The sequence below is a fragment of the Phoca vitulina genome, unplaced genomic scaffold (assembly GCF_004348235.1).
Source record: "Phoca vitulina isolate PV1807 unplaced genomic scaffold, GSC_HSeal_1.0 scaffold56, whole genome shotgun sequence".
Lineage (NCBI taxonomy): Eukaryota > Metazoa > Chordata > Mammalia > Carnivora > Phocidae > Phoca > Phoca vitulina.
The window spans coordinates 9,662,049-9,688,432 of record NW_022589759.1 but is presented as its reverse complement, the minus strand read 5'-3'; the positions used below and the strand labels follow the sequence as shown (position 1 = coordinate 9,688,432).

At 45.1% G+C, this 26,384-nt stretch overlaps 1 protein-coding gene across 1 annotated transcript in view; it reads left to right on the top strand.

Moving 5' to 3' along the window:
* The window catches only part of VAT1L (vesicle amine transport 1 like), a 140,372-nt gene that overhangs the window by 65,597 nt on the left and 48,391 nt on the right, over positions 1 to 26,384 (top strand). Inside the window, exons 5-7 of the mRNA XM_032389747.1 lie at positions 3,584 to 3,687; positions 6,050 to 6,105; positions 9,649 to 9,843. Coding sequence (XP_032245638.1) covers positions 3,584 to 3,687; positions 6,050 to 6,105; positions 9,649 to 9,843 — 355 coding nt within the window. The remainder of the gene's footprint in view (positions 1 to 3,583; positions 3,688 to 6,049; positions 6,106 to 9,648; positions 9,844 to 26,384) is intronic.

Sequence of the window (26,384 nt, the reverse complement as noted above, 5' to 3'; positions counted from 1 at the left end):
GACAGCATTTAAAACAGAATTTTCAAAGAATAAATTAAATTGACTGCTTCCCAGAGCTGCTTGCTCAAACAATGCTTCCGTAGTTAGACTGATTGGAACATTTATTAGATCTTACATTCAGAATGGTGGCAAGGCCATTGCTCTGGAGTTAAACTGGACCGAGGTTTGAATTCTAGGTGTACCAGTTACATAAGCTTGGGCAAGGTGCTGCATCTGAGAACCTCCATTTCTTCCTCAAAAAAGTGGAGTTAAAATGCCTGTCTCAGACTTGTCATGAAGATTACTTCTGAAATGCCCGGGATACAGCAGAGCTCAGAAAATGTGAGTTTCCTTTGAAGGAAGCACACATATAGAAATGTGGAATACCAGTCTTAAAATGTTCTCTTCTTTGTCCTGCATTCATTCACTCATCATTTATTTAATCATCTATTCATACAATCAATCAATATTTGTTGAGAACTAACACTGTGTCCTGCAGGATAAGGAGGATTGAGGATAAAACAGACAGCACAAACATGGTCCCTGTCTCATGGGGCTTACATTTTGGTGGAAGAGACAATAGAATAATTCCAGCCCATGACAAACTGAAAAGTGTCTTTAGTACAGATGCTAAAGTAGAGATAATTTGGGGCTGCCACTCCAGGTCGGGTGGTTAGTTACAGCATTTCTGGGCAGTTCACATGTGAGTAAGACCTGAAAGATGAGCTCTAAGGAGAACTGGGGAAAGGCTGTTCTGGCAGAGATTATAGCATACGCGAAGGTCCTGAGGTAGGAACATTTTAGGAACTGCTACAAGGTCAGAATGCCCCAAGCAGTTAGTGGCAAGTAAGGATGAGGAAGTGGGCAGTAGCTTATAGGTCACCCCTTGCTGTGGGCTGCCTTGCATTTCTGCAGAACCAGAGGACAGAGCAACAGGCCTAGATGGGGCAGCTAATTAATACAAAGAGGTGTGACTGGTAGTTTATGGGAGGAAATGTGCACTCACAGAATACAGATGTGAGGAACATTAGGCAAGATGTGAGCATTTGGGTCTGGACAGGTCCTTCAGAGGTACCCCCAAAGGTGTGCACAGCCCAGCATTTGGGAGGCTGCTCCTGAGCACAGGTAGGCATCTTGCAGTAAAGGAAAGAGGTCCTGGGGAAATGGAGTTTGCAGGGAAGACCTGGTGGCCCAGGAGGGCTGGTCATAGAAGCAGAGTGGGGTCCTACTTCCACAGGAGTGAACACACTTGGTAGAAGTGAGGAAGACAGGAGCACAGCTATCCAACCCATGATGCAAGGTGAAGACCTGATCACCAGGTGTGAGGCATCAACCCAGAGCCCACCAATGGAGTCTGTGTATTCCAACTCCCAACTGCCTCTCAGGCCTCACCTCTTTACATTTTCTTTACTGGCTGCTTCCCAGTCTTCCTGCTCACAGGCTTTCTCCCACCACAGGACCTTTGCATATGCTGTTCCCCCCCACCTGGAACATTATTCCTGCCACTCTTTACCTAGATAACTTCTCCACTTTGCATTTTCCCAGGGATGCATTCTCTGGCAGACCTGACTGGGCAAACTCTAGATTGATACGGTCTTGTGGCACTAGATGCCATTCAATTTCAATTTAATTTTTATTTGTGTAATTATAGGTTAACATCTACCTAACAGAAGTTCTAAAAGGGGAGAAATCAAATCTGTTTGGGCTTACACCTGCATCTCCAGTGCCTAGTGCAGTGCCAGGGCCAAATATTTAATGAACAAATTAATTATTGATAAAAAAAAATAGCCAGTTTGGCTCCCGAGTAGCTGGCTTAGACCAAAGTGTGGATCCAGAATCAGCAGCATCAGTATCTCCTAAGAACCTGTTAGAAACGCACATCTTTGGGCCCACCCCAAACCAACTGAATCAGAAGCTAGGAGAAGAGGGTGAAGGAGGGCAAATTGCAATCTGTTTTAATGAGTGCCCCTCCCACCCCAGATTCTGATGCACACTTAAGTTTTAGATCCACTGGCCTAATTCCCTAGTTCTGAATTTATAGGTGGGACTTGAACAGACATACCCTTACAGATAAGTATTCTATTAGGTAAAAGCTAAGCTGATAATTTTTGATGAGTCTTTGTAATGACTGGAGTTTGGACTTGACTCGAAGGCTTTTGAAGGTCATGACTCAGCTTTTGAAAGTCACAACTTGGCTGTCCTCGGGCATGGGGCAGTTGACTTAGTGTCTGAACCCTAGAGATGCACATGCAATTTCCTACTTATGAAAACAGGATCCAGCTGTTGACATGAGCTGCAATGCCTGAACTTTGTTTGGGGATGAAGGTGGAGGAAGAAATACTGAGCTGTGTGCTAAGACAAGATAATCCTGCAAACTCACAAATCTGAAGAAATGCCATTCTTGTCTGAGCAGAGCAAGGCCTAGCCATAATTGGGAGCCCTGGGGGCATGAATATCTTCCCTACAATCCCCAGAGCCTTCCTGTTTAAAGCTCCCTCCCGCAAGCATAGTATCTTCTAACAGTGGAAGCCCAGCAGATGTTTGCTAAATGCATGAGTGAGTGAGTGAATCAATGAATGTATAAATAAATTAATGGAAGAAGGGATCAAAAAATGTTTCGTCTGCTTAATACAGTACAAATATGGATTCTCTCTACTCTGGAGCCTTCTACTCTACAGGAAGATCCTCTCTCTCTTTTTTTTTTAAGATTTATTTATTTGAGAGAGAGAGAGAGAAAGAGAATGGGGGTGAGGGGCAGAGAGAGAGGGAGAGAGAGAATCCTCAAGCAGGCTTCCCACTGAGCATGGAGCCTGATATGGGGCTTGACCCTAGGACCCTGAGATCAGGACCTGAGCCAAAACCAAGAGTCAGCTGCTTAACCAATTGAACCAACCAGGCGCCCTGAGATCCTGTCTATTTAACCTTCTTCCTCAAAGATTCCATTTTAGATTGAACCTAGAGATTGGATGAATACAAGTTTGTGAGTTAAATTAATGTGCTTCACTGAGGAGAGAGGGAGAAGGGGAGAAAAGCTAATCCCTGCTAGACTGGAAACCCCATGAAGACAGGAACATGTTGGTTTTGTTCCCCCATCTCTCTTTCCAGCACCTCGGACAGAGCCTAGCCCATAGCTCAAGCTCCACAGATAGGAACTGTTGAGTGACTGACTTTGGAGTGATGGTTGTGTGGCTGGCAATGGGTCAAGCATTTGACATCTCATTTCATCCCCAGCACAAAGAAACATGCTTGTTCCACTTTATGAAGGAGAAAGCTAAGGCTCAGAGAAGTTGCAAGAGGTGGCTAGATACAAATTCAAATGTATTCATTCAATGAGCGGGATGTCCACGCTCACTCTCCTAACCCAGGCTGGCTCCTGATATCAGCCACCAGCCAGACTTTTAGCTGCCTCCAGCTCTGTGAAGTTCTTGAGTGGAACCCAGAAAGGTAAATCCACCTCCTGGCCTCCTGGCCTATTTATGGCTACTCCCGGAGCTCTAGCTCTTTCTGATTCTAGGAGTAAACAACATGACACAGGAAGGGAGAGCGATCAAAAGTTTGGTCCCTAACAGGTGACAGTATCTTACTTTGTCTTCACACCATTTAGAATCTCTCCTGAAGGAGTGGACATTGTTTTGGATTGCCTCTGTGGGGATAACACTGGAAAAGGTCTCAGCCTTCTCAAACCACTGGGAACCTATATTTTATATGGTAAGTGCTGAAGACAAGAGGGTATGGTCTGAAACAGGGAGCACTGCACGCATGCTTACAAAAGCTCTGATGAATAAAATGTGTTGATACGTTGGGGTAATGAGATTGGGACGGCTTAATTTTTTTTAAAGATTTATTTATTTATTTTGGAAGGGGGTTCAGAGGGAGAGAATCTTCAAGCAGACTCCCCAATGGGCGTGGAACCCATCTCGGAGCTTGAACTCACAACCCGTGAGAACATGACCTGAGCCAAAACCAAGAGTTGGACGCTCAACCGACTAAGCCACTCAGGCACTCCGGGAGGGCTTTTTAAGTATTTTCCATAATATTACTATTGCCATTAGTTATTTTCAATTATAAAAGTAACACATGTACCTACTGCCCTATTATCCCTATGAATACTTCTCACTCCAAAAGGGGTAAAGGAAGGTCAAGACAGTGTAGTCATTAACTTGACCCACAGAAGGTGGCACAGGTGGGAAATATTAATGGCTTCAAAGGAAATTCAAAAAATGAAGGAATGAAGGACCCACAGTAGGATGGGAGGGGTGGCTAAGATATGGCAGTTTTAAGGGAGATTCTTCCCTACTGGAGATGAAGTTGCAAATTACAACTCCTTCCTATTCTAAACTACTCCTGTATATCCTGATCACAAAGAAACCCTGAATGGTTGGAGCACACCTATGCTTTTGCAGCCCCTGATATGCTTTTCAGTTTGAGGGGATTTATCAACAATATCTGGGAGATTTTCTCCAGCAGAATGAGACCCCAGAGCCACCTCCCCCTCTTCTTCCTCTCTTCTGTTACATGATTGTAAACTGATTTAAACATTACTCTCTACAAAGCCAAAGAAAGCCTACCTGAGAAGCCAGGTATCATATTCCAAAGCCAAAGGATACTGGGATTATCCAATGTTTGAGATTTTTGGCACTTCTGTCTCCTATAGGTCCAATAGAAAATTGAGCCTTAGCTCTGTATGACTCAGGAAAAAGTATTCATTTCCCTGCTAGTCACTGAGAAGCTTATAAAAGAGATATTTGAGAGGTATAAATATTTAAGCATCTTTTTATCATCATGATTATGACAGAAAGAGAGGGAATAAGCTTCCCATTGCTGGAGTGTTCTGGTATTTTCAATAGTGACCACATAACTGAAAGTCTTTGCAAGTAGATGCATAATTCTTTAATTATTATTATTATTGATAAAAGAAGCTGTTAGCGTCAGTGCTCAATGTGGGGATATTGGATATGACTAACATGTGAGTCAAATGTTGATGGACAATTTATTCTTTCTTACTTATTCACCCGGTCTATTTTTGCTCTAGTTCCATGATGTCACTTGGCAGAATACAATTTTATCATCTCACAAGGATCTAACTGATTACACTGATTACAAAGTAACCAAAGCCTGGTACCACAATGCTTGGTGGTAGTCACCCCATAAAAGCAGACCAGTGATTAACTAACTGGCTACTAGTCTACCCAGGCCAAATAATGAAGTTCCAAATATACATTGCTTTTTCATTAAATAATGGTTCTCTGAGAAGGACTTATTCCCAATCTTTGGGGACAAGGCAGGAAAGTTGTTGAAAAGGCACCAATATGGCATCTGATCTGTTAAGAGCTCTCATCCCCTCTGCATCCCCAAGAACCACACAAAGGGGTCTTTTCTTTCTGTAAGAGCATCTTAGGAAATCTTCCTAACACCATCTCCCATCTTCCCTCTGAATATTGCTTGTTCCCTTTAACAAAGCTCAGTTTCTCACACCATATTTCTCAAGTGGTTTTGTCCTCTCTGCTCAGATTTCTTTGGAGCTAGTACATTGATCACACCACTTCCTGGGGTCCTGAATCTATATTCACTCTCACCTGCTCTTCTGTACCCCATTTTTCCATCCATCTAAATTCTAGCTCAGTCCTATCTCTCCCTGCAACTTAAGTGCCCAGCCCACCAGAGCCCCAAGCCCTTCACTTAAGGAATCAAATTCAAATCATGAGTTAGGCTCATATAGGACTTCATTTCCCAGTCTTGAAGAATGGAACCAATAAGACATTTCAAGCAACTTATCATTTTATTAGAAAGTGGGTCTAAATCACATTTTTGCTACATGCCCAATTTTCCAAAGTAATGACATGGTCACCTTGAGAAATACTACTTTCTCTTTGATCCAGTGACACTTGGCTAAAATTAAGTCAACTTAATGCCACCCACTCCCTTCATTTCCCTCATTTTTCTAAGGCTGCATTAAAGTTTTTTCAAGCTCTTGACAGTTCTGGACCAAACAACTGCCATTCTTCTGTGTGTAGCAAGAGATGTTGGTTTTCATTAGCAATAGCTTGACTTGGGAATCCTCCATTTGCAGGTTCATCCAACATGGTGACTGGAGAGACCAAGAGCTTCTTTAGCTTTGCAAAATCAGTAAGTATCCGTACATGTCAAATGTACTATGGTAGTGCGTGATTTGCATGTTGTGAGCTCTTCTATCTAAAGACATTGACCTAATAACCTAAACCTTGTTTGTCCTTCATCTGCATCATTCATTTTCAATAAACCCTGTGTTCCCACCCTGGTCACGTCACATGGACAAGACTCTGTATTAACTTTCGCTGCTTTGTCTAAATGAAGCAGAGAGGTGGGAGCATCTGAGAAACTCAAGAAAGCTTTATTTTGATTTCAACAGAGATTGCTTAAGTTTTTGTGTTTTTAATCATTCATTGGTAAAAAATAAACTTGGCATTAAGTGAATTTTATTTGCTTTATGGAGAAACCAACTGTGAGTTGGTTTCTGACCAGGTCTCTGGGGGTCCTTAAGATTTCTCTGTATCTCCATTCTACTGAGTTGGAGATCCAAATGGGATCCCACAATTGTAGTGAGCCCCCTGGGTGATTTTAGACACAGGCAAATCTCTGAACCTGTAGCTTAAATAATCATGCTCTGAATGTAGTGGTTACTTTGCGATTAAGAAACCACATCCCTGGGCATTCCAACCTACTCCAATCTATATTGCCACCTAGAGCAACACTTGCTAGAATTAAGCTAATTTGGACTTGAACTTCAGTTTTTACCCCTGCCTCCCAACAGAGAATTGCTGCTTCTCACAAGAGCTTGCTCTTATCTCCTCTCCTGAGCCTCCTAAGCAGCCAGCGCATCATTGATTGGTTCACTCACTTTGTGAGCACCGTCTGAGCACCTGCCATGTGTGCAAGTCACCAGGGCATTGCAGTGAATGAGATGGGCACATATTAGCCCTTTATGACTCTCACATTCTAATGAGGGAGACAAACTGAAAGAAGTAAAACATATTAATAAGATGATTATTGTAAATGGTCATAAGAACTCTGAAAGGGATTCAAAACAGGATGCAGGATGGCGTGGAGGCATCTGGAATAGGGTGGCCAGGGAAAGCCATAGAAATCATTCTAAGTGTGGCACTATGGGGTATTCATATGTCCCCTAAGTGCCAACATTGCAGCTGCACAAGGCTTCACCCCCAAACATTCCCTGATTCTGGAATGATTCGTACTCCCTGCCCTGTGACAGTAGAATTAAAGGACCTGTCTTTGCCTTTGAACTTCCGAGTTTAGGTCAAGGATCACTGCAATGACAGAATCTGTAAGGGAGCAAGAATGGAGTGTAATGAAGGATGCTGTCTGGAGCAAGTCCCATGAACACAGGCTTTGTGCCACTCGCAGCTGTTTTGTTGCCATGGCTGTAATTAACGTGATGCTGACAGCCTGCTGTGGGTAACCAAATTGATCCCAAATTACATGCAGTTGTAAGGAGTGTTTTCCTTTTCTCCCCTAAACGCACAGTCAGAACACACAGTGTTAATGAAATAACTGCAGTGTGTGCAGGTTCAGTGAAGGCACTCATAAAAACATGGCCAGGATGGAGGTTGAGATTCTCCTGCCTGAAACAAGGGTGCCGATGAAAAGAATGCTACATAGTTGGAGGTCAAGAACAAAGACTATTTCCTTTCAGAGGTCAGGTCCAATATTAGTTGGTCAGTGAGAAGCAAAATGAAGATAGGGCATGCCAAGGAGTGGAATGATGACTTTGTTCTAGAAGGTTCTAGAAAGGAATTTTCTTCTATATATTGGAGAAAGGCTTAGAAAATAAAGCCATACTTGGACATATACAAGAATTTCTCACTTAGATATCCCAATTATGTTCCACCTTAAAACTCTTGCAGAGCTGGTACTCACTCTTAGTCAAACACGCCATTGGCTTTTAGACTATAGCGTTGGTTAACAATGGTTAACAACTAGAGAGCAATCTGACTTCAATTCAGAGCTCCTCCTCACTAAATCAAAGATAACAGAAATACTTTATATTTATAGAAAACCTACTCCAGGTCAGACACTGTTCTAAGAACTTTGTATATATTAACACATTTGTTCCTCATGATTGACCCCATGAGATACAGTAGGGAAACTTAGCACAGAGAAGTTAGGTGACTTGCCTAAAGTTGCACAGCTAGTAAGTGGCAGAACTGGGATTCAAAACCAGGCATTTGGCTCTAGAACTCCCTTAACCATAGCTGCAGGAATTGCAGATTTAGCAAGCATTCATTTCACAAACATTTACTTGAACATTGCAGATGCACCATGAAACAAGTCATTAATCATTTCTCTACTTTGTGTTTGTGGGAAGCCAGCCCATGGCCAAATATATGTCTCTCCTCGAGCTGGCCTCCAGGCCCTCAGGGGATGTACATTAGTAAAGAATTTCGTGCATGAACCTTATCCCTTTTTTTGACTTACCTTTCTCACACTTATTTTCCTAACAATATGATTGTCCCACTTAAAAAATATATATCAAAATCTTCTGTGAGCTTTCGTGAGCTCCCACAATTCAGGGAAGAGGCAGGATGTAAATAAACACCCCAATAACATAAATATTATGAATGTCCCTAAGTGCCCATCACATTCCTCTCTGCCTTCTCTTTTAAACGATTCACCACTTCTCCTTAGAGCCCTTAGAAACTGGAACTTGGCATTTCTAAATTCTGACCAGCACCAAAGAAAATGCAGGTAAATCAGAACAAAACAGTTGGATAACCATTAGTGGATTATTTACTTATTTTCATGTCTGAAGTGGGGGATGAGAGGCTGGAAATAGCCACATTTGCCACTTGTGTGTGTGTTCCATCTAGGACTTTAGTGCTATTGGCATTTGGGGCTGGATAACTCTTTGCCATGAGGGGTTGCCCAGTGCAGTGTGGGATGTTCACCAGCACCCCTGGCTTCTATCCACTAGATGCCAATAGCTTCCCCTCCCCTCCAGTCACCACCACAAAAACACCCCCAGACATTACCCACTGTCCCTCAGATAGGAACCGCTGGCTTCGTCCCAACACTGTGGCTTCACGCTCCATCATGCTGTGCTTTCTGCCTGAATTATGTTCCCTCACTCTTTCTCTGGTGGATTCCTACCCACCTCTCCAGCTGTACCATCATTTCCCCTAGGAAAGCTGCTCTTGTGGCTGGGTCACCATCCCACTGAGTCCCTACCACACTTGGTGGGCTTCTCTGCCACCCCTCTCCTTCCCCACCATTCATAAGCTAAACTCTTCAGAAGCCTGAGAGGAAGTACCCCGCCACTCTCTGTAGCCCAGGGATATAAAGCACACAGAAGAACAGGGAGCACAAGTGGTAGAAGGATTCAGCTCCAGATCCGACAGTCCTAACCCTGTGCCTCAATGTTCCGATGACATGTGGCCCAATAGCTGTTTTCAGGAAGTTTGTTTCTCTCTCCCACCTAGACCCCGTGCTCTGCTCACAAGCATCACCGTGCACTCACAGCACTGCCTGGCTAAATAGCTGCCTTAAAAAATACCCCAATAAGGACCACCCCTTGGCCAGTTGGAATCCGTCCCACTGCAGCCCTATTCTCTGCACACGATGCTGTGAACATGGCTGGCTTTGGTTCCTTGTAACGGACACCTTCTCTCCTTCCAGTGGTGGCAGGTCGAGAAGGTGAACCCCATCAAGCTCTACGAAGAGAACAAAGTCATCGCGGGATTTTCCCTTTTAAATCTGCTCTTCAAACAGGGCCGTGCAGGCCTCATTCGGGGAGTGGTGGACAAACTCATTGGGCTCTACAACCACAAGAAGATTAAGCCCGTGGTAGACTCCCTTTGGGCCCTGGAAGAGGTAAGAATGATGTTTTTCCCCCAGCAAATAATCTCTTTTTAGCCCAGGGAGATTTGGGCAGCCAGATACAATCTTTTATTCAAAGATTATTCTCCAGGTTTGTTCGTTTTAAATGAAGGTCCTAAAAGTCATTGTCCTAGAGTTTGGGCTTTGGATGTAAGAAATACTCTAAGTTCCGTAGTGGTTCTCAAACCATGTGCCTCAACCTACCACTATGAGCCCTTCTCAGATAGGCCACCAAGTTTTCACGGGTGTGGACGGTCCACCTGGGTTCTCAGAGGGCATGAATTTTGCTGCAGCATCATTTATATCATCACCTCGTGAGTAGATGACATCAAGGCTGGGGCAGACAGTGGCTCAGAGCTGAAATGTTTTGTATGCTAAACTCACTGCTGTTAGCGGTCACAATGGGCACTGTAATTATGAACGAATTGTCGGGTCTAGTATTGGACTGAGTGTGTTTGTTAACTGATCTGCCAAAAGTTCTAGGATTTGAAAGCGTTCCTTGATCATGAAAAAAATCTAGACTCCATAATGTAACCTTTCGGGATACTGAAGCATGAACTGGCTGCACTGGGGCAGGTGGGACGTGCTAGGAGGAGGCAGGGTCTAGAAAATCCTCCAGGATCAGGGAAGTTCTGGACATTTGGGTAGCCAGTCTTCGTAGCTACCTGTGCAGAGAAAATAAAGAGGTATAACCTAGGTTGACATTTCACTAAGAAATCTTCGTAGGTCAGGCCGTTGGCTTCAGGCAGCCATGAAGCCCCCTGAGAAATACCTTAAAATATGTAGGAACGTGTTTTGTGTTTGTTTGGCTTTTGCATTTTGCATGGGTGAGTGCCTTACAAGAATTTTTTTGTACTTTGGGGAGTCACAGACATCCTTGGAAAAGCTAACAAACATAATGTTCTGTGATACAGATAGTAGGTATTGTCCTGACAATAAAGCTGGTGCTATTTGCCTAATGAACTAAGTTGGCCAAAATCCAGTGGCTCCCCTAAGCACAGAAGTTGCCCTAAAAAAAGCTTTGTGGGGGTCCCCATGTAATCGAGTAAAACTGGTCTTGGGTGAATGGACCAGGAGTGTACCTGTACCTGCCTCTTTGATACTGCAGTATCATGAATGGTCTTAAAAAAATACCCAGCCACCAAAACCCTTGTGTCTTCTGATAAAAGAAATACATGCTTATCGTAGGAAAGTCCTAAATTAAGAACAGAAGCGTAAGGAGAAAATAAACTGCAAGTGCACATTTCAGAGATAACATTGCCAACATTTTGGCTTGTGTCCTTCCAGTCTTTTTTTCTTTTGCAGACGTTCACTGTGATTCGGTTTCTTGTTAAATCAGATAATCATGCATTCCTTCTGCTGTGTAATCTCCAAGATGGCTAGCCTACTGTTATACATTCCTTGAAAATGTTTTTAATTTACTGAGTCAGACATACGGATGGTATTCACTGTGGTATCTCAGTGGCATAGAGAAGGGCTGTACTGCATGGTTCCTGGTTCTCAGTGGTCAGAGAGGAGAGAGAACTGGGGGTAGTCAAGACCAGGGCTAAGAGATTAACTTGACTATGGGACAAAGAAGGGGGCTTATACTTAAACTCAGGGTTTAAAAGGGAAGCATTTAAGTGAGAGTTGAAATCCAGGAGGGGTCCAGTTGACCCCGTGGGTCCTTATTCTCGTATTTGAAATCATTTCTTGGTCACAAATAGGTATTGAATAATTACTATGTGCTCAGCACTGTGCAGATGCTGGGGACACAGTGGTGAACAGACAGCCAAAATACCTGGGTTTCATGTAGCTTACATTTAGAGGGATGGAGGGAGGGGCAGAAAATACTGGACAGTGAACAGAAATCAGCAGGGTATTTGCAAATTGTCATAAGTTCCTGAAAGGAATTAAATGAGGGTATATGTTGGAAGTAAGTGGAGCGGGAAGAGTTTTCACACACCAGTGGTTTTCAACCTCTTTTTCCTTATTATCTGCCCCTCACAGGAGACTTTTTAGACTTCTTTTTCTGATGAATCCCCTCTATGATATTTTAATACCATAGGTATACCATCTATCTCTCTAACAATTCAGCTACCTACCTATCATCTAGCTAGCTATCCTTCTGTTTATGTCCTACATGTATATCTGTGCTTTACAGATTAAAAGAGTAAGATTTTTTTCATCCTCCAAGAACCAATTTTTATCCCTTTGGGGGGTGGTATCGCACTCATTGAAAATGCATTCGGTACAGTGACTTCAGACAAGAAAGGTTAGTTATCATTCAAGCTGGGACATGAAAGAGGCTGAAAGCTACAAAAAAGTGCCTCCAAAGCAGAGAGACCCTCAAGAGTAAAAGGACAAGGCTTATGTGGCCCCTTTCCACAGGCTGGTATGAGCAAATGTGGGAATGGTATTTATCCAAAGGATACAAACATAGTGATTTGAAGGGGCACCTGCACCCCAATGTTTATAGCAGCAATGCCCATAATAGCCAAACTATGGAAAGAGCCCAGATGTCCATTGACAGATGAATGGATAAAGAAGATGTGGCATATGTGTGTGTGTGTGTGTGTACACACACACACACACACACACACACACACAGGAATATTATTCAGCCATCAAAAAGAATGAAATCTTGCTATTTGCAATGATGTGGATGGAACTAGAAGGTATTATGCTAAGTGAAATCAGTCAGAGAAAGATAAATATATGATTTCACTCGTGGAATTTAAGAAACAAAACAGGTGAACAGGGGAAGGGAAGGAAAAATAAAATGAGAGGAAAACAGAGAAGGAGGCAAACTATAAGAGACTCTTCACTATAGGGAACAAACTGAGGGTTGCTGAAGGGGAGGTTGGTGGGGGGAAAGGGTAACTGGGTGATGGGCATTAAAGAGGGCTCGTGAAGTAATGAGCACTGGGTGTTATATGAAACTGATGAGTCACTGAATTCTACCACTGAAACCAGTAATACAGTATATGTTAATTAAATTGAATTTAAATTTAAAAATTTAAAAAAAAGGAGTACCGGAGTAGGTGAGCAGGGCCCAGATAGAAATCTGGAGTTTAGTCTAAGTCCCATGGGAGGCTGCTAGCAGGTCATGGTCAGGAGGTCCCACATTGGGACCCCAAGGGTATGATCCAGTAGGGAAGAAGCAAAAATTGTGAGACTGGGTCCCAGGCTCCAGCTGCAGAAGTCTGATATTCAAGGAAGCTCTTGACCTGACTTGGGAATGGGAGGGGGGGCTAACCTGAGCTCAGCGCTCATTAGGGAGGGTCTGCTCATGTAAGGCAGTGGGGGACAGTGGAGCCCCATGCATGTGGGAGTAAGTCAGGATGGGTTCTGCGAGGATGCAGAGCACAGGTTCTCAGGACCCACACTGACCAGAGGCGGGAAGCTCAGGCTGGCAGTCGTGGTGGACTGAGTCAGGGATCCTATCCACGCAAGTCCGGGTACTTTATTCCAAATACTTCCCCAATTCACCCACTTGCTCTCCTTTCCACTCATGGCACTGTGGTCTAAGCTGGTCTCCCTCCTGCATGAGCTCCTGACTGGCCCCTCACTTCCATCTTGCCCCAGTGCAGGGCATTCTGCACCCAGCAGCCCACCCTTGGGCCTTATCACTTATCACCTTATCACTATCACCCTTATCACTCCCTAACCCAGACCGTGTCCACCCTGCTTAAAATCCCGCTGTGACTTCCCACTACACCTGATCTGCAGTCTGAATTCTTTCCTGGACTGTACAGCTTTGTCTGGTCGTAACTCCTGCCCCTCTCATCATCTTCTCGCTGTCCACTTCGCCTCCTCCATCCGAGTCGCAGTGGCCTGCGTGTCCCTGGTCCTGAAACTACCCAAGCCTTTGGGAACAGAGGTATTTTGAATACTCCTCCTCCAGATTTTCACAGAGCTGCTTCCTTCCACCCATTCATATCTCAGCTTCAATGTGACCTAAATAGAGAGACCTTCTGTAAGCCCCTCCTGAAGGGTCCTTCCTACACAGCCACCCACCCAGGTGGCTCTTTTTACTCTGTTCGACCAATCTCCATTGTATTTGTCACTGGTTGAAATGCTCTTGTTCATCTGTTGGCTTGTCGAGACTCTTGTCTCCCTTCTACTATGAAGTAAACCCCAGATGAGGAAAGACCCCCTACTGTGCCGTTCAAGACCCCAGTGCCTGGCCTGGAGTCGATGCTCAATAAACACTCATTACAAGAGTGAACTGATGAATCCAGCAATACACAGAAATAGGACTACCTGGGTATTCTCTATGTTCAATAATAAATATGTGTTGAATGATGAATAAATGAATGAATGAACAAGACATACTAAAACTAGGTATTATTACTTAAAGACAACCTGGGCCCAATTGACATTTTGGCCAAATCATCCTTTGCTGGGGGTGGGGGTGGCCCTATGCTTTGTAGGATTAGTAGCATCTCTGGTCTCTGCCCACTAGACACCAGTAGCGCCACCCACTGCCAGCCATGACAATAAAAAATATCACTAGACGTGGTCAAATGTCCCCGGGAGGAGGGGCAAAACCTCCACAAATTGAGAAACACTGCTTTAAAAGAAGCCATATTGGTTAAGATAGTCTGTAGGAAAACAAAGGAATTATACGTTCCTATGGCAGGCTAGTCATCCACAGAGGGGGGAGAGAGACAGCCGTTGCCTGTTTGCCAACAAAAACGTCCACAGCCACTCATCAGTAACACCCACCAACTTTCTGGGGGATCTTTTCTACAATATTTACAGACATCTGTTTAGAACTGCAGTTGGGCCAAACTCAGTTATTTATCAAGCCCACGTGGCTCTTCTGGGCTGGAGGAGAATAGAGTATGCTTATTACTTGCGAACCTCAGAGGGATGACTGTAATGATTTTTTTCCCCTCCCTTTTGGTAAATGATTTCACAAAATTGCTTTTCAGGCCAACTCTGTAACCTCATCGATGGAATATAAAGCCCATAGGGATTAAAAGAAAATTTTCTTGGGCTCTCTGAGCCCTCAGACTAGAAGATTTAATAATTTCAGAAACGATTTAGTGTTTCTTTTTAGCCATCTGTCTTTGACTTTATTGTAAGTTTAATACACGAAGCAGAGATATGCTCCAGCTTCAGGTTTGCCTCCAGATATTAAAGATGCAGCTGTACATTAAGTTAGAAAAAAGCTCATCTCTCCAAACAGTTCAGAGATGGGAAAGGAATGAAACATACTTGTATTTGTCAACCAAGCAGCAGTGACATTACTGAGACCTACTATGTGCGAGTACTATTTTAGGATTCCCTGACCCTTACGTTTATGATTTAGTTTCTGACACAAAACCGAGGTGTCAGCCATGGGGTACTGTTTTCAAGTGCAACTGGATTTGAAAACTAGAGAGAATAATGTTAATTAAGAATCTAATGGGACTTCATCAAGATAAAAAGCTTTTGCACAGCAAAGGAAACAGTCAACAAAACCAAAAGACAACCAACAGAATGGGAGAAGATATTTGCAAATGATTTGCAAATATCAGATAAAGGGCTAGTATCCAAAATCTATAAAGAACTTATCAAACTCAACACCCAAAGAACAACTAATCCAATCTAGAAATGTGCAGAAGACATGAACAGACATTTCTGCAAAGAAGACATCCAAATGGCCAACAGACACATGAGAAAGTGCTCAACATCACTTGGCATCAGGGAAATCCAAATGAAAACCTCAATGAGATACCACCTCACACCAGTCAGAATGGCTAAAATTGTTGGCGAGGATGCAGAGAAAGGGGAACCCTCCTACACTGTTGGTGGGAATGCAAGCTGGTGCAGCCACTCTGGAAAACAGTATGGAAGTTCCTCAAAATGTTGAAAATAGAGCTACCCTACAACCCAGCAATTGCACTACTGGGTATTTACCCCAAAGATACAAATGTAGTGATCCGAAGGGGTACGTGCACCCCAATGTTTATAGCAGCAATGTCCACAATAGCCAAACTATGAAAAGAGCCTAGATGTCCATCAACAGATGAATGGATAAAGAAGATGTGGTATGTATGTATATATATATATATAGACACACACACACACACACACACACACACACACACAGTGGAATATTATGCAGCCATCAAAAAATGAAATCTTGCCATTTGCAACCATGTGGATGGAACCAGAGGGTATTATGCTAAGCAAAATAAGTCAATCAGAGAAAGATAAGTATCATATGATCTCACTGATATGAAGATTTTGAGAAACAAGATGGAGGATCATAGGAGAAGGGAGAGAAAAATGAAACAAGACTAAACCAGAGAGGAGACAAACCATAAGAGACTTTTAATCTCAGGACATAAAGGAGGGTTGCTGGAGGGGAGGGGGGTAGAAGGGATGGGGTGGCTGGGTGATGGACATTGGGGAGGGTATGTACTATGGTGAGCGCTGTGAATTGTGTAAGACTGATGAATCACAGACCTGTACCTCTGAAACAAATAATACATTATATGTTAATAAAAAAATAAAAATAAAAAAGAGAATGAATGCTCACAAGTGGCTCCAAGAACGAGGAGGGGCTTAGTTGAGATCGGAAAGATACAAATTCTTTGGATGACTTTGGGATTACAAAACAAGGAAGGCATTCCAAGCAGGAGAGACAGTGACAAAATCTGAGAAGCAGGAGTATGGGGTAGGCAGGGTTGAGAGGTCTGAGCAAAACACAGCAGAGGTGGTTGGCTAAGGAGGAGAGGAAGTAAGGTTGGATTGGTCAATGGAGTCACATCCTGGAGGCCTTCACTGCCAAGCAGAGAAAGAGGAGTTGACGTTCTAGGTGAGGTGATTGCTCTTAGAGAGTGTGGCCTAAGGAACATGGCACCATCTGACCCTTTCAGTTCCCGGAAGCCCATCCCCATCCCAGGTGTGACACTAGTAATGATACACCTGGACTATATAGCTGTAGCCTCTGATTATAAATGCCTTTGCCCATCTGCCATTTCATAGCACGGGGAGGACTCTGTTATGAGCTGAATTACTCAGCCCCTCAAATTCATATGTGGAAGCCCTAATGCTCAGTACTTCAGAACGGGATTGTATTTAAAGACAGGGCCTTTAGAGGATGAATTAAGTTAAAATGAGGCCTTGGGGTGGGCCCTCATCCGTCTGACTGGAGTCCTTCTAAGAGGAGGAGATTAGGACAGAGCGACACCAGGGATTGCAGAGAGACCGTGTCAGGACCTGCCATCTGCAGGGGCAGGAGAGAGGCCCCAGAATATAACCAACCCTGCTGGCATCCTCCTCTGGGACTCCCAGCCTCCAGAATGGTGAGAAAGTAAATTCCTGTTGTTTAAGCCACCAGTCTACGGTATTGTGTTATGGCGGCCCCAGCCAGCTCACATAGGGTGACACAGAGATCTTGGCAGTTTTAAAATCTTCTGTTAAAGGTACTGCCGGTAGCATTTTACAACATTATTTACAGAATTGTCTATGTTTGCACTCTCTAATATGGAACCACTAGCCACATGTGGCTATTTAAATGTACATTAATTAAGTCAAATTAGAGATTCAGTTCCTTAGGGGTACTAGGCACATTTCAAGTGGTCAATAGTTACATGCGGCTGGTGGTTACCATATTAGACCCTGCAGAGATAGAAGAACGTGCCTTTCATTGTAGAAACCCTGCTGGAGCTGATCTAGGAGATGATGTCATCCTTCTGTTTGAAAGTAGGAAAAAATTTGCCTCCCTAGCAATCTGGCATGATTACCTTTTAGCAAATTATGTTAATTATGCCCTTCCTTGTATGTCTCTCTTTGCCTTGACTGTAGTGAAGCTTGCTATCCAAATGCAGTCACTTATTTAAGTGCCCCTAATCCCTCATTATATTTCCCCTGCATTTTTCCCTTCATGTTAATAGTCGTGGTTTAATTACATGTGTGTCTTTCATCCTATGCCATCACAAAACCTATGCAGAGATAGGTCTGCCTAGAAGAATCAATGAAGAAAGAATAATACAATGCTGAGCTTGATAGGGACACTTACCTATCCTGGAGCAAGAGGGTGACTTGATGAGAGACAGATTAATGTTGAAACCAGTGACAGAGTGTGGAATGACCCAAGACACAAGGCCAGGTGGGGGGTGTGATTGTCAGTGTCAAGAAATGGCAGGCTTCAGACTCCAACACCAGACTGGGAAGTTAATAGAAGATGAAGCCGGGCATCGGACACAGTTGTCCAAAGCCAAGCTAAGGAGGCAAAGACTCAAGGAGAAACCATGGAAAAGTCCCACTTAATTATGGCAGATGGCAACTGGCTGGCATGGACCTTCTTTAAAGATTTAGAGGCTCCTTCTGAGGCATGGTTGGGGGTAGGGAGGGTATTTTAAGGACATCACCCCAAAGCAGACAATGTGTGTTGTATCATGGGCTCATTGGTTTGGAGGACGGACTGGGGGCAGCTGGTCTGGCCAGGAGGTCACTGCAGATTTTGAGACATGGGTAGGTGAGCCCCAGACAAGAGTGGGGGCAGTGGAATGGGAGAGAATAAGCAAGTCGGGGTCATTGGAAAGAATGGAAAATGGAAACAAAAGACAAAAGAGAACCAAGAGTCGGAGATGATCAATGGTCTTGTAACCTGGGAGACCAGGAGTGGGGTGCTGGCAAATACCATTTTACTCACCAGTGGTAGACGCTGCCGCGAAAAAATCTGATGAGCTTAGTTCTGAGTTTGGTTTGAGGGTGATGGTAGAATATGCAGGTGGAGATGTCCACAATTCAAACCCCCAATCACAGGGAGATGAGAGAGGAGGGTAATGACTGGTACTTTTACTACTACCACTGCTACTGCCACCATTTCCAGAGGATTCACTGTGTGCTGGGCATTGTTCTACGTGTTCTGCATGTATTAAATCATTTAGACTGCCCAACAGCCCTAACACCCAGCTACTATTTTCCCCATCCTCCAGGTCACAGATGTGAGGCTTTCGGGAAGCTACACTTGCCCCAATCTCCTGATTCTATTGAATTTAATGAAAATTTGAAGCCCAGGGAAGTCTGATGCAGAAAAGTTATTGAGAAAATGGCAATGAATAAACTCACTGAATAAAAGAATAAGCAAAATAATCTCATTGGCAAACACCTGGTGTAGCGTGTCTCTATGTGCCAAGCACCTTCCGTTGATTAACTCACTGCATCCCCACAATGACCTCGAGTAGGGGGTACTGTCTGTTACTATCTCCGTGGCACAAGTAAGGAAATGGGGTTCGTGATGAAGGTGCCCCAGGTCACACAGCTGGTATGTGGCCACCCCGGCACAGCAAGACAGATCGAGTCTCGAGTGTGTGCCACTTCTCCGTGGCCAAGGGAAGAGGCTGAGGCCAGAACCCCAGCATCCCCCAGCCTTCACAAGAGCAGGCAGAGGACGAGGCGTCCACAGACAGGGCGATGGCACGGGGACCACCCTGGCCGTCTGACAGGTCCTTAATGTCGGCAGCTGCTGACAAGTCGGGAAGCACATAAAGGAAAAGCCTTTGGATTTGGCCCCGGGTCACGCTGACCTTTCAGAAAGCCCTCTCAGTAGGATGAGGAGGGCAGAAGCCTGGATGCAGAGGGTCAGGAAGGGAACACGTGGGTAAGACAGGCTGACAGCCAGCATAAGCCTCCCATTCAGCACTGAGTAGAACAAAAGCCCTGAAAATAGGGGCGCCTGGGTGGCTCAGTCGTTAAGCGTCTGCTTTCGGCCCAGGTCATGGTCCCAGGGTCCTGGGATCGAGCCCCGCATCAGGCTCTCTGCTCCGCGGGAAGCCTGCTTCTCCCTCTCCCACTCCCCCTGCTTGTGTTTCCTCTCTCGCTGTGTCTCTCTCTCTCTCTGTCAAATAAATAAATAAAATCTTTAAAAAAAAAAAAAAAAAGCCCTGAAAATAGCCAGGAGGAGCAAGCTCCAGGGCAGGGCTGTTTAGAAAGTAGACTAGCGGTTGCCTAGGCCTGAGGGGGTTTGGGGTGGGGGGAATGAAAAGGACCACTAAGAGGTATGGTGCTTCTGTTCAGAGGGATGAAAATGTTCTAAAATTACTGGTGGTTGCACAAGTCTGTGACTATACTAAAGACCATTGCATTATACACATTATATGCATTATAATGCATTATGCAGTATGGTATGCAAATCGTATCTCAATAAGGCTGTTCTATTGTGGGGCAGGATGAAGAGAAGGGTTGTGTAGAGTTGGGATAAGGGAAGATGGGAGGAGGTACAGCTTGGGAAGTCCAGATCCCCGGCCTCAGTCCTTAGAGTATCCTCGCTGCATGGCCTTGTGAAACCATCCATGTATCTTGGTCCCTTCCGCGAGTTTCCAGATGAGGAAGCCTAGTCCCCAGGAGTGACTGCTATGTTTGCTTTGTATTCCTAAGCTTCATTCTTCCTTTGCCGCGTGTCCCCCTTTCTCTCACGGACAGTCCTAGATTTTTCAGTTCAACACAATCACTCCCACCCCACATGCACACACACACACATTCTCAGTTTCCACGCACGGTGTCCCTGCATGCCCCGGTCACCTGTGTTTTCTGCAGCTCAAACATACCAACACCATCCTGTCCGCAAGCCGTGCCATGCACCTGCCCTCAACCCTGCTCTGAGCTACCCAACAGATCAGCAAATTGAGACACAGCTCTGCCTAGCTCATCCATCTGCAGTGGGCTGAATAAGGAACCACTCCTGTAGACATGTTGATTTTAAAGCAGAGACCCATTTCAGGCTTCTGACCTGTAAGAAGTGTAAGAGAATAAATTTGCGTTGTGTTAAGCTACTGAGTTTGCGGGGAGGGGGGTGCGTTACAGCAGTAATTTGGGAATTAAGACCTCATCTATTCAGCAAATCCAGAGCTGGGCTCTGAAAACAAACCTGTAGTGGGAAGATGTGGGTCTGCACTGAGGGAGCAGCCAGATGGTTACATAAGCAGGATGTAAAACCCACAGGAAGCGAGCTGGAGGGGTGACTGAGGCGCGTGCTACAGCCCAGGCCCAGGCTGGAAGGTGGAGAGAGAGAAGGAGGCTGGCACATCCAAGCACAGGGAAAAGGCGCATCTGCTGAGCAGGAAGTGATGGGAAGGCCAGGGGCCAGACCTTGAGAGCACGGGGAGGAAACAGAGCAGGTACAAGCTCCCACCAGTGCCCAACTGTGCCATCCTCACTCTGGCCAACTGGACCGTTGCGGTTCTTCAAGAACCTGGGTCTCTGTTGCCTCCTTGCTGGTCTTCATGCTGTTCTCTGTTATTTCCGCCTAGCATGCCCTTTCCTCATCCTTGTCCTGTGAAATTCCTGCTCCCCTTTCAAGAATTGAGGATGGTGTAAGCTCTTCTGCAAGAGCATCCCCAACATCCCACAGTCTTGCCATGACCCCCAACCCCAAGAGAGGAACCCCTGATTTTGGGTCCCCTGGGCTTGCCTCCTTCATCAACATGTTCATGGACAGTCACCTATGAAAAATGGAGAAAAGAAAAAAAAAGAGATAAACGGAGAAAATAATGGTATGTTCCAGCAGTTTTTAATTGGAGGAATTAAATGACCTCATGCCTGACAGATATTAAGTGCCTGCTAGCTATTACTCTTGCAGTGCAATGCTGATGTATCCCCCCCAGAGTTGAGCTCCTTGGGGCCAGGGACTCTCAGGCAAGAGACCAAGCAAGGAGGACACAGGGTGTGCCGTGCAGAAGATTTCCAGGGCCTCCAGGCAGGCGTGTCCATCAGCCCGGGGCAGCGTCTAGCCATCCAGGCTCTAATCAGACAATTTTGTCTCCATCAGACACCACAGCATGTTGCTGGATTAGGTTTATTCACAGCTAAGCGCTCCTTCTGGGAGCTCAGCAATGAACACATTTCTGTGATGAAGAAAATGATCGCTTTTGCCTTCATGCCTATCGTTTGGCTGAAAATACATCACAAAACCGGAGATTCTTGTGAGCCAGGGACAGAGTCAATGCAGGCTGCTCTTGGCTGTGTTTTTAAAAGACCTAGACAAAATTCTGCTACTTCCAAGGCTAGATATGCCTGGTTGCTTCTGTTTGCTTTCCAAGTCGATGGAGCAATCACTTTATAGGTCTCATTTGCAAGGTGACACCAGAAGGACCGTTTTCAGATATTTTCCGAGGTATCTGTACTGATGTGTTAATCATGGATTCTGACCTATTCACTAGAAGCAGATATGGATGGTAACTGTGCGGCAGACCAAGATCGTTTGAACACTAGAGTACACGTTTAAATCAGAGAATGCATAAGGGAAGGTTGCATCCCGGCAGGTAGGCGTGCTGTGGATGTTGCCTACACTTCACCTGCTGTAGGCGTTCTCCTCCCTGAGCATCTCTTTCCTCCACTGAAAATGGGCTGCCATAACCAAGGACCACAGGCTGAATGGCTTAAGACAGCAGAAATGTATTGTCTCACAGTTCTGGAGGCCAGAAGTCCCAGATCAAGGTGTCGGTGGGGTTGGCCCCTTCTGGGGGTTCTCTGTCATCTTTGGCGTTCCTTGGCTTGTAGACACATTGGCCCATGGCTGTCTTTGTGTTCACATGGGGTGCTCACTGTGTGGGTGTCTGTCTCCAAATCTCCCCTTCTTATAAAGATGGCAGTCATTGGAATAAGGCTCACCCTACTCCAGGTGACCACATCTTAACTAATTACATCTGCAAAGACCCTCTTTCCAAATACAGTCACATGCTGAGGTCCTGGGGGTTAAGACTTCAACACATGAATTTTCAGTGAGGGCCTGAATTCAATACACAACAGATGGTGAGTCACATACACTCAGAATAGAAAAATGTTTTGTGAACTGTAAAGGGCTGAAGAGACAAATTTTTGCATAAGGGTTAAAAGAACAAGCTCCAGAAATGGGCCAAGTCCTCCTTCCATTGGTGACAGACGTGAGTCCTTGAGAAGGGCACCTGACTTCACTTCCCTAGGCTCCCCTTCATCTGTGAAATGGGGATAATAGCAGTACCTCCCCTATGGGGTTGTTGTGAAAACGTCATAGACGGTGCGGGGCCAGGCTGTGGGGCTTGTCCTAGCACCCTGTAAAAGTCAGCTCTGTTCCCATCTAGGCAGGGATGGGTAGGGTGTGGCCTTGTCTTTCTGTCTCCTATAATTCACCCTCCCAGGGCTGGCTCCCCCATGATTTGCCACCACCATGGCGCGAACAGGCTTTACTGTTGCTTCTTGCCTTTTGCTTTTACTTACTTCCAAAGGCATCTGTGGGAGCTGCTTTCTGGAACAGAAGCTCTAAGCAGCCCAAATGATAAACACATGCTGGTGTTTGGATCCTCTGATCCTCCAACCATCTAGACTCTGATTACTAAGCCGTTAGCTTGTTTTGGGCGGTGATGCCAGGAACGTACCATGCTCTGGTTAGTCATTTAATAAACTCCAAGTGAGCAGCTGTCTGCAGAGCCCTGGGCGAGTGACAAAGTAATGATGGTGGATCCAGTTTGACATTTACGCTGAGCCAGGCACTGTCCTGGGCATTTCGCATGCACAGGCTCGTCTAGACTCACAGCAACCCTGAGTGCTCTAAGGAACTGTTACTTCCCCACTGTGCAGATGACACTGAGAGGGGTGAGTGGCTTGGACAAGGTTGTACAGACAAAAGTGCTAACACCAAAACTCAACTCTCAAGTGGGCTCTCTCCTGAAGCCACGCTCGTGGCCATGGCTTGGCCCCTTCAGAAGTGGGGTGACTGTGTCCTGGGCCCTTCACCCTGCTTGCCCAGTCTCCCTGATTGGAGGCCGCTTGGTTCAGGAGGAAGAAGACTGGGTTTCAAGACCTTGGTGCATCCTTCCCTAACTCCAGTGATTGCAGACGGGTGACTTTGAGTTGCAAGCCTCAGTTTCCTGATTCTGTAAAATGCAGCTGATCACAAGCTTGCTCTTCCTGCCAGTTTTAAAGTCTGGCACAAGCCATGTGTACGTTGTAAACTGCGTGCTGTATAGAAATGCCTCAGAGTAGGTGCTGAATGCAACTTTTGTTTCTTCCTTTCCACATCTCTTCCCAAACGTGGGTCATTTTCGTAGCACAGACACACATTATCAGTCAGCGAATTTGCTCCACAAACCCCTGTTGGGTGAGGATGGGGACATGGTGATTAAGTTGACAGCCACACGATGCTCACCTCAACCCTTCGTAGGTGGCACAGTTATGTCCGTGGTTCAGATGAGAAGGTTGAGACCAGGAGAGCTGATGCCTCCTCCAAGACACAGGAATCTAATGGTACCACAGATGACCTCGACTCCAAGGCTGGTACTTGAGCTTGCTACTTCCCTTCCCTGTCTTGCCCCAGTGGCTACAAATTAGGAACCAGTTGGACTAATGTTACTGCATTTCTATCGCTGGGCACTTGGATGTACTCCAGAGGATCACTTTTACCATGCAAACCACTGAATGCAGGGCTGTGCTAAGAAGTATAAAGGTGACAAGTCAGAGAGGCTGCACCCCACCCTGCACCTTCTCTTTGCACAGCATTTTGCTGGCCTTTTGGGCATCAAGCCCCCCAGTAAACTCACAGTGATAGGCAGGGCAGATGACATTATGCCCATTATATAGAATTTTAGAAAGAGAGACTGGGCAAGGTAATGTGTACAGGGTAGCAGAACCAGGAATCCAAGCTCGGTTTCTTATTCTGGAACTCATATGAGTTTGTATGTGTGTGTTTGTGTGCGTATGTGTGTGTGTATGTGTGCTTTGCTTATTATATTGCCTTTTTCCCCAGAATTTTTTCTTGCAATTAAAAGAATAAGTTATATAAATATCATATAATCACAGTATACAATGTTTAGAAAAGAGAAGAAAAGAGATCACCCACAGTTGTACCAGCCGAAACAAAATGACTGCTGTTGTTTTAAGGTAGCCCATCCCTGGCTTTGTTCCTATACGTCTGCTGCCCCACCCCCACCCCCCACAACTGTAGTTGTGAGTGCTCCAGATGTGCTCATGAGCCTGTGTGAGCAAATTAGGACTGTGTTATGATGCTTGCCTAGGGAGGGACATGGCGTCACAAGAAAATGGAGAGGGTGTTTGCTTTGGCCCACTGGGGATTAGGGCTTCAACATATGAATTTCGGGGGGGGGGGGGGAACACAAACATTCAGTCTGTAATACTTCCTAAGTTCCCCAGAGACACTTAGATCAATCCTTCTTTTCTTTCTCATACAAGAATTTCAGGTAAAGAAGGGCGCTTTCAGTATTGTTTGGGCGACTCTGGAATTCCTTCCTTGACCCGCTTTTTATTTAAGAAAAGACTTTTTTCAATTTCCATGTAGTTGCATGGATTGATTTTTCATTCATTCATTTCATTTCATTCATTGTAAGCCAACCTGCATTTATTGAGCACCTACTACGGAACCCAGAGCTAGGCACTTGGGAGGCAGAAAAGCAAAGCATCCTTGAGGAGAGTACCAGCTGGTGGTAAAGCAGGCATGCAAACAGACCATTAAAATACAGTGTTGCAAGCTCAGTAATGGGAGAGGTTCACAAGAAAGACCTCATTCAGCGGTGTGGGGTATGTATCAGTATGGGGTAAATAGGAGGAATTCAACTCTGCCCTGAATGCTTACATGGTTACAAAAGACTCATGCAACACCCCCTACCTGTGGGAGGATTGGACTTTATTGAGTGCAGACAATGGGATGTTTTGGTGCTCCAAATCCTGAAATAATTTTCCTATGGCTAAAAAAAGAAAGGTAATATTAAATGTCTTGGCATGGCTTTGTTATCTTTAAGGAAAAAAAGGAATTTGAGGCAGAATCAAGAAAGAAAAAGCAGCAGCTGAGAGGAGACACCTGACATTATGCTCACTGCCCTCCTTCCCTTTGACAAGATTCCAACTTTACTTTTTGAGTTTAAAAATCTGACTGGGAGGTTTCTTCAGATCTTCCCTGGAGGAAGGTTCTGAGAGCAAATAGGGAAGAGTCCCTGCTGCCCCCGCAGAGAGGACTTTCCTGTTCAGATCGCTTCCCTGCTCCTGGTTTCCACATGGCTCCCGCGTACCAGGGTCCTCCGCCATCCCCTTATTTACAAGTTGACTTCCTTCACTCTGTTTTCTGGGTTGGCAGTCTTCCCCGCATCATTATTCTCTGTTTATGTCATTAGATGCAATTTAGGTTTGTTGTGTTACTGTATCTTCCCTCAATGCTTTGCAAGTATGACTCACTCTGCAGCTTTCATCCCCCATGTCTGTGCTTCCCCTAAAGTGTTTGTGAGCTTATCCCAGACTGGCAGCATTGAGAAGCATGCCTTTCAAAAAAACAATCATTAAAAATAGTCAAGAGCAGTGGCTACCCGTTCTCTCATTGACATTCCAAGCGTTTTGTCGGATCTGGGAGGTTTGGGCTCATGTTGGCTGCAGGTTTAATTTTTTTACTTGGCTTTGACGGCTGCGGTCCGAGTTTCCTGTCACCATGCATCTCTGCAGTTCTGGGATGGCCTTGGCATGCAGCGGGAATTCCTGTCACCATCTTCCACCCGACAGTGAGTGTGGGATGAACAGGCTCTTCTCAGACGTGCTAAATAGTCAACTGTTTAAAAAGTGCTTTCTTTATTCGC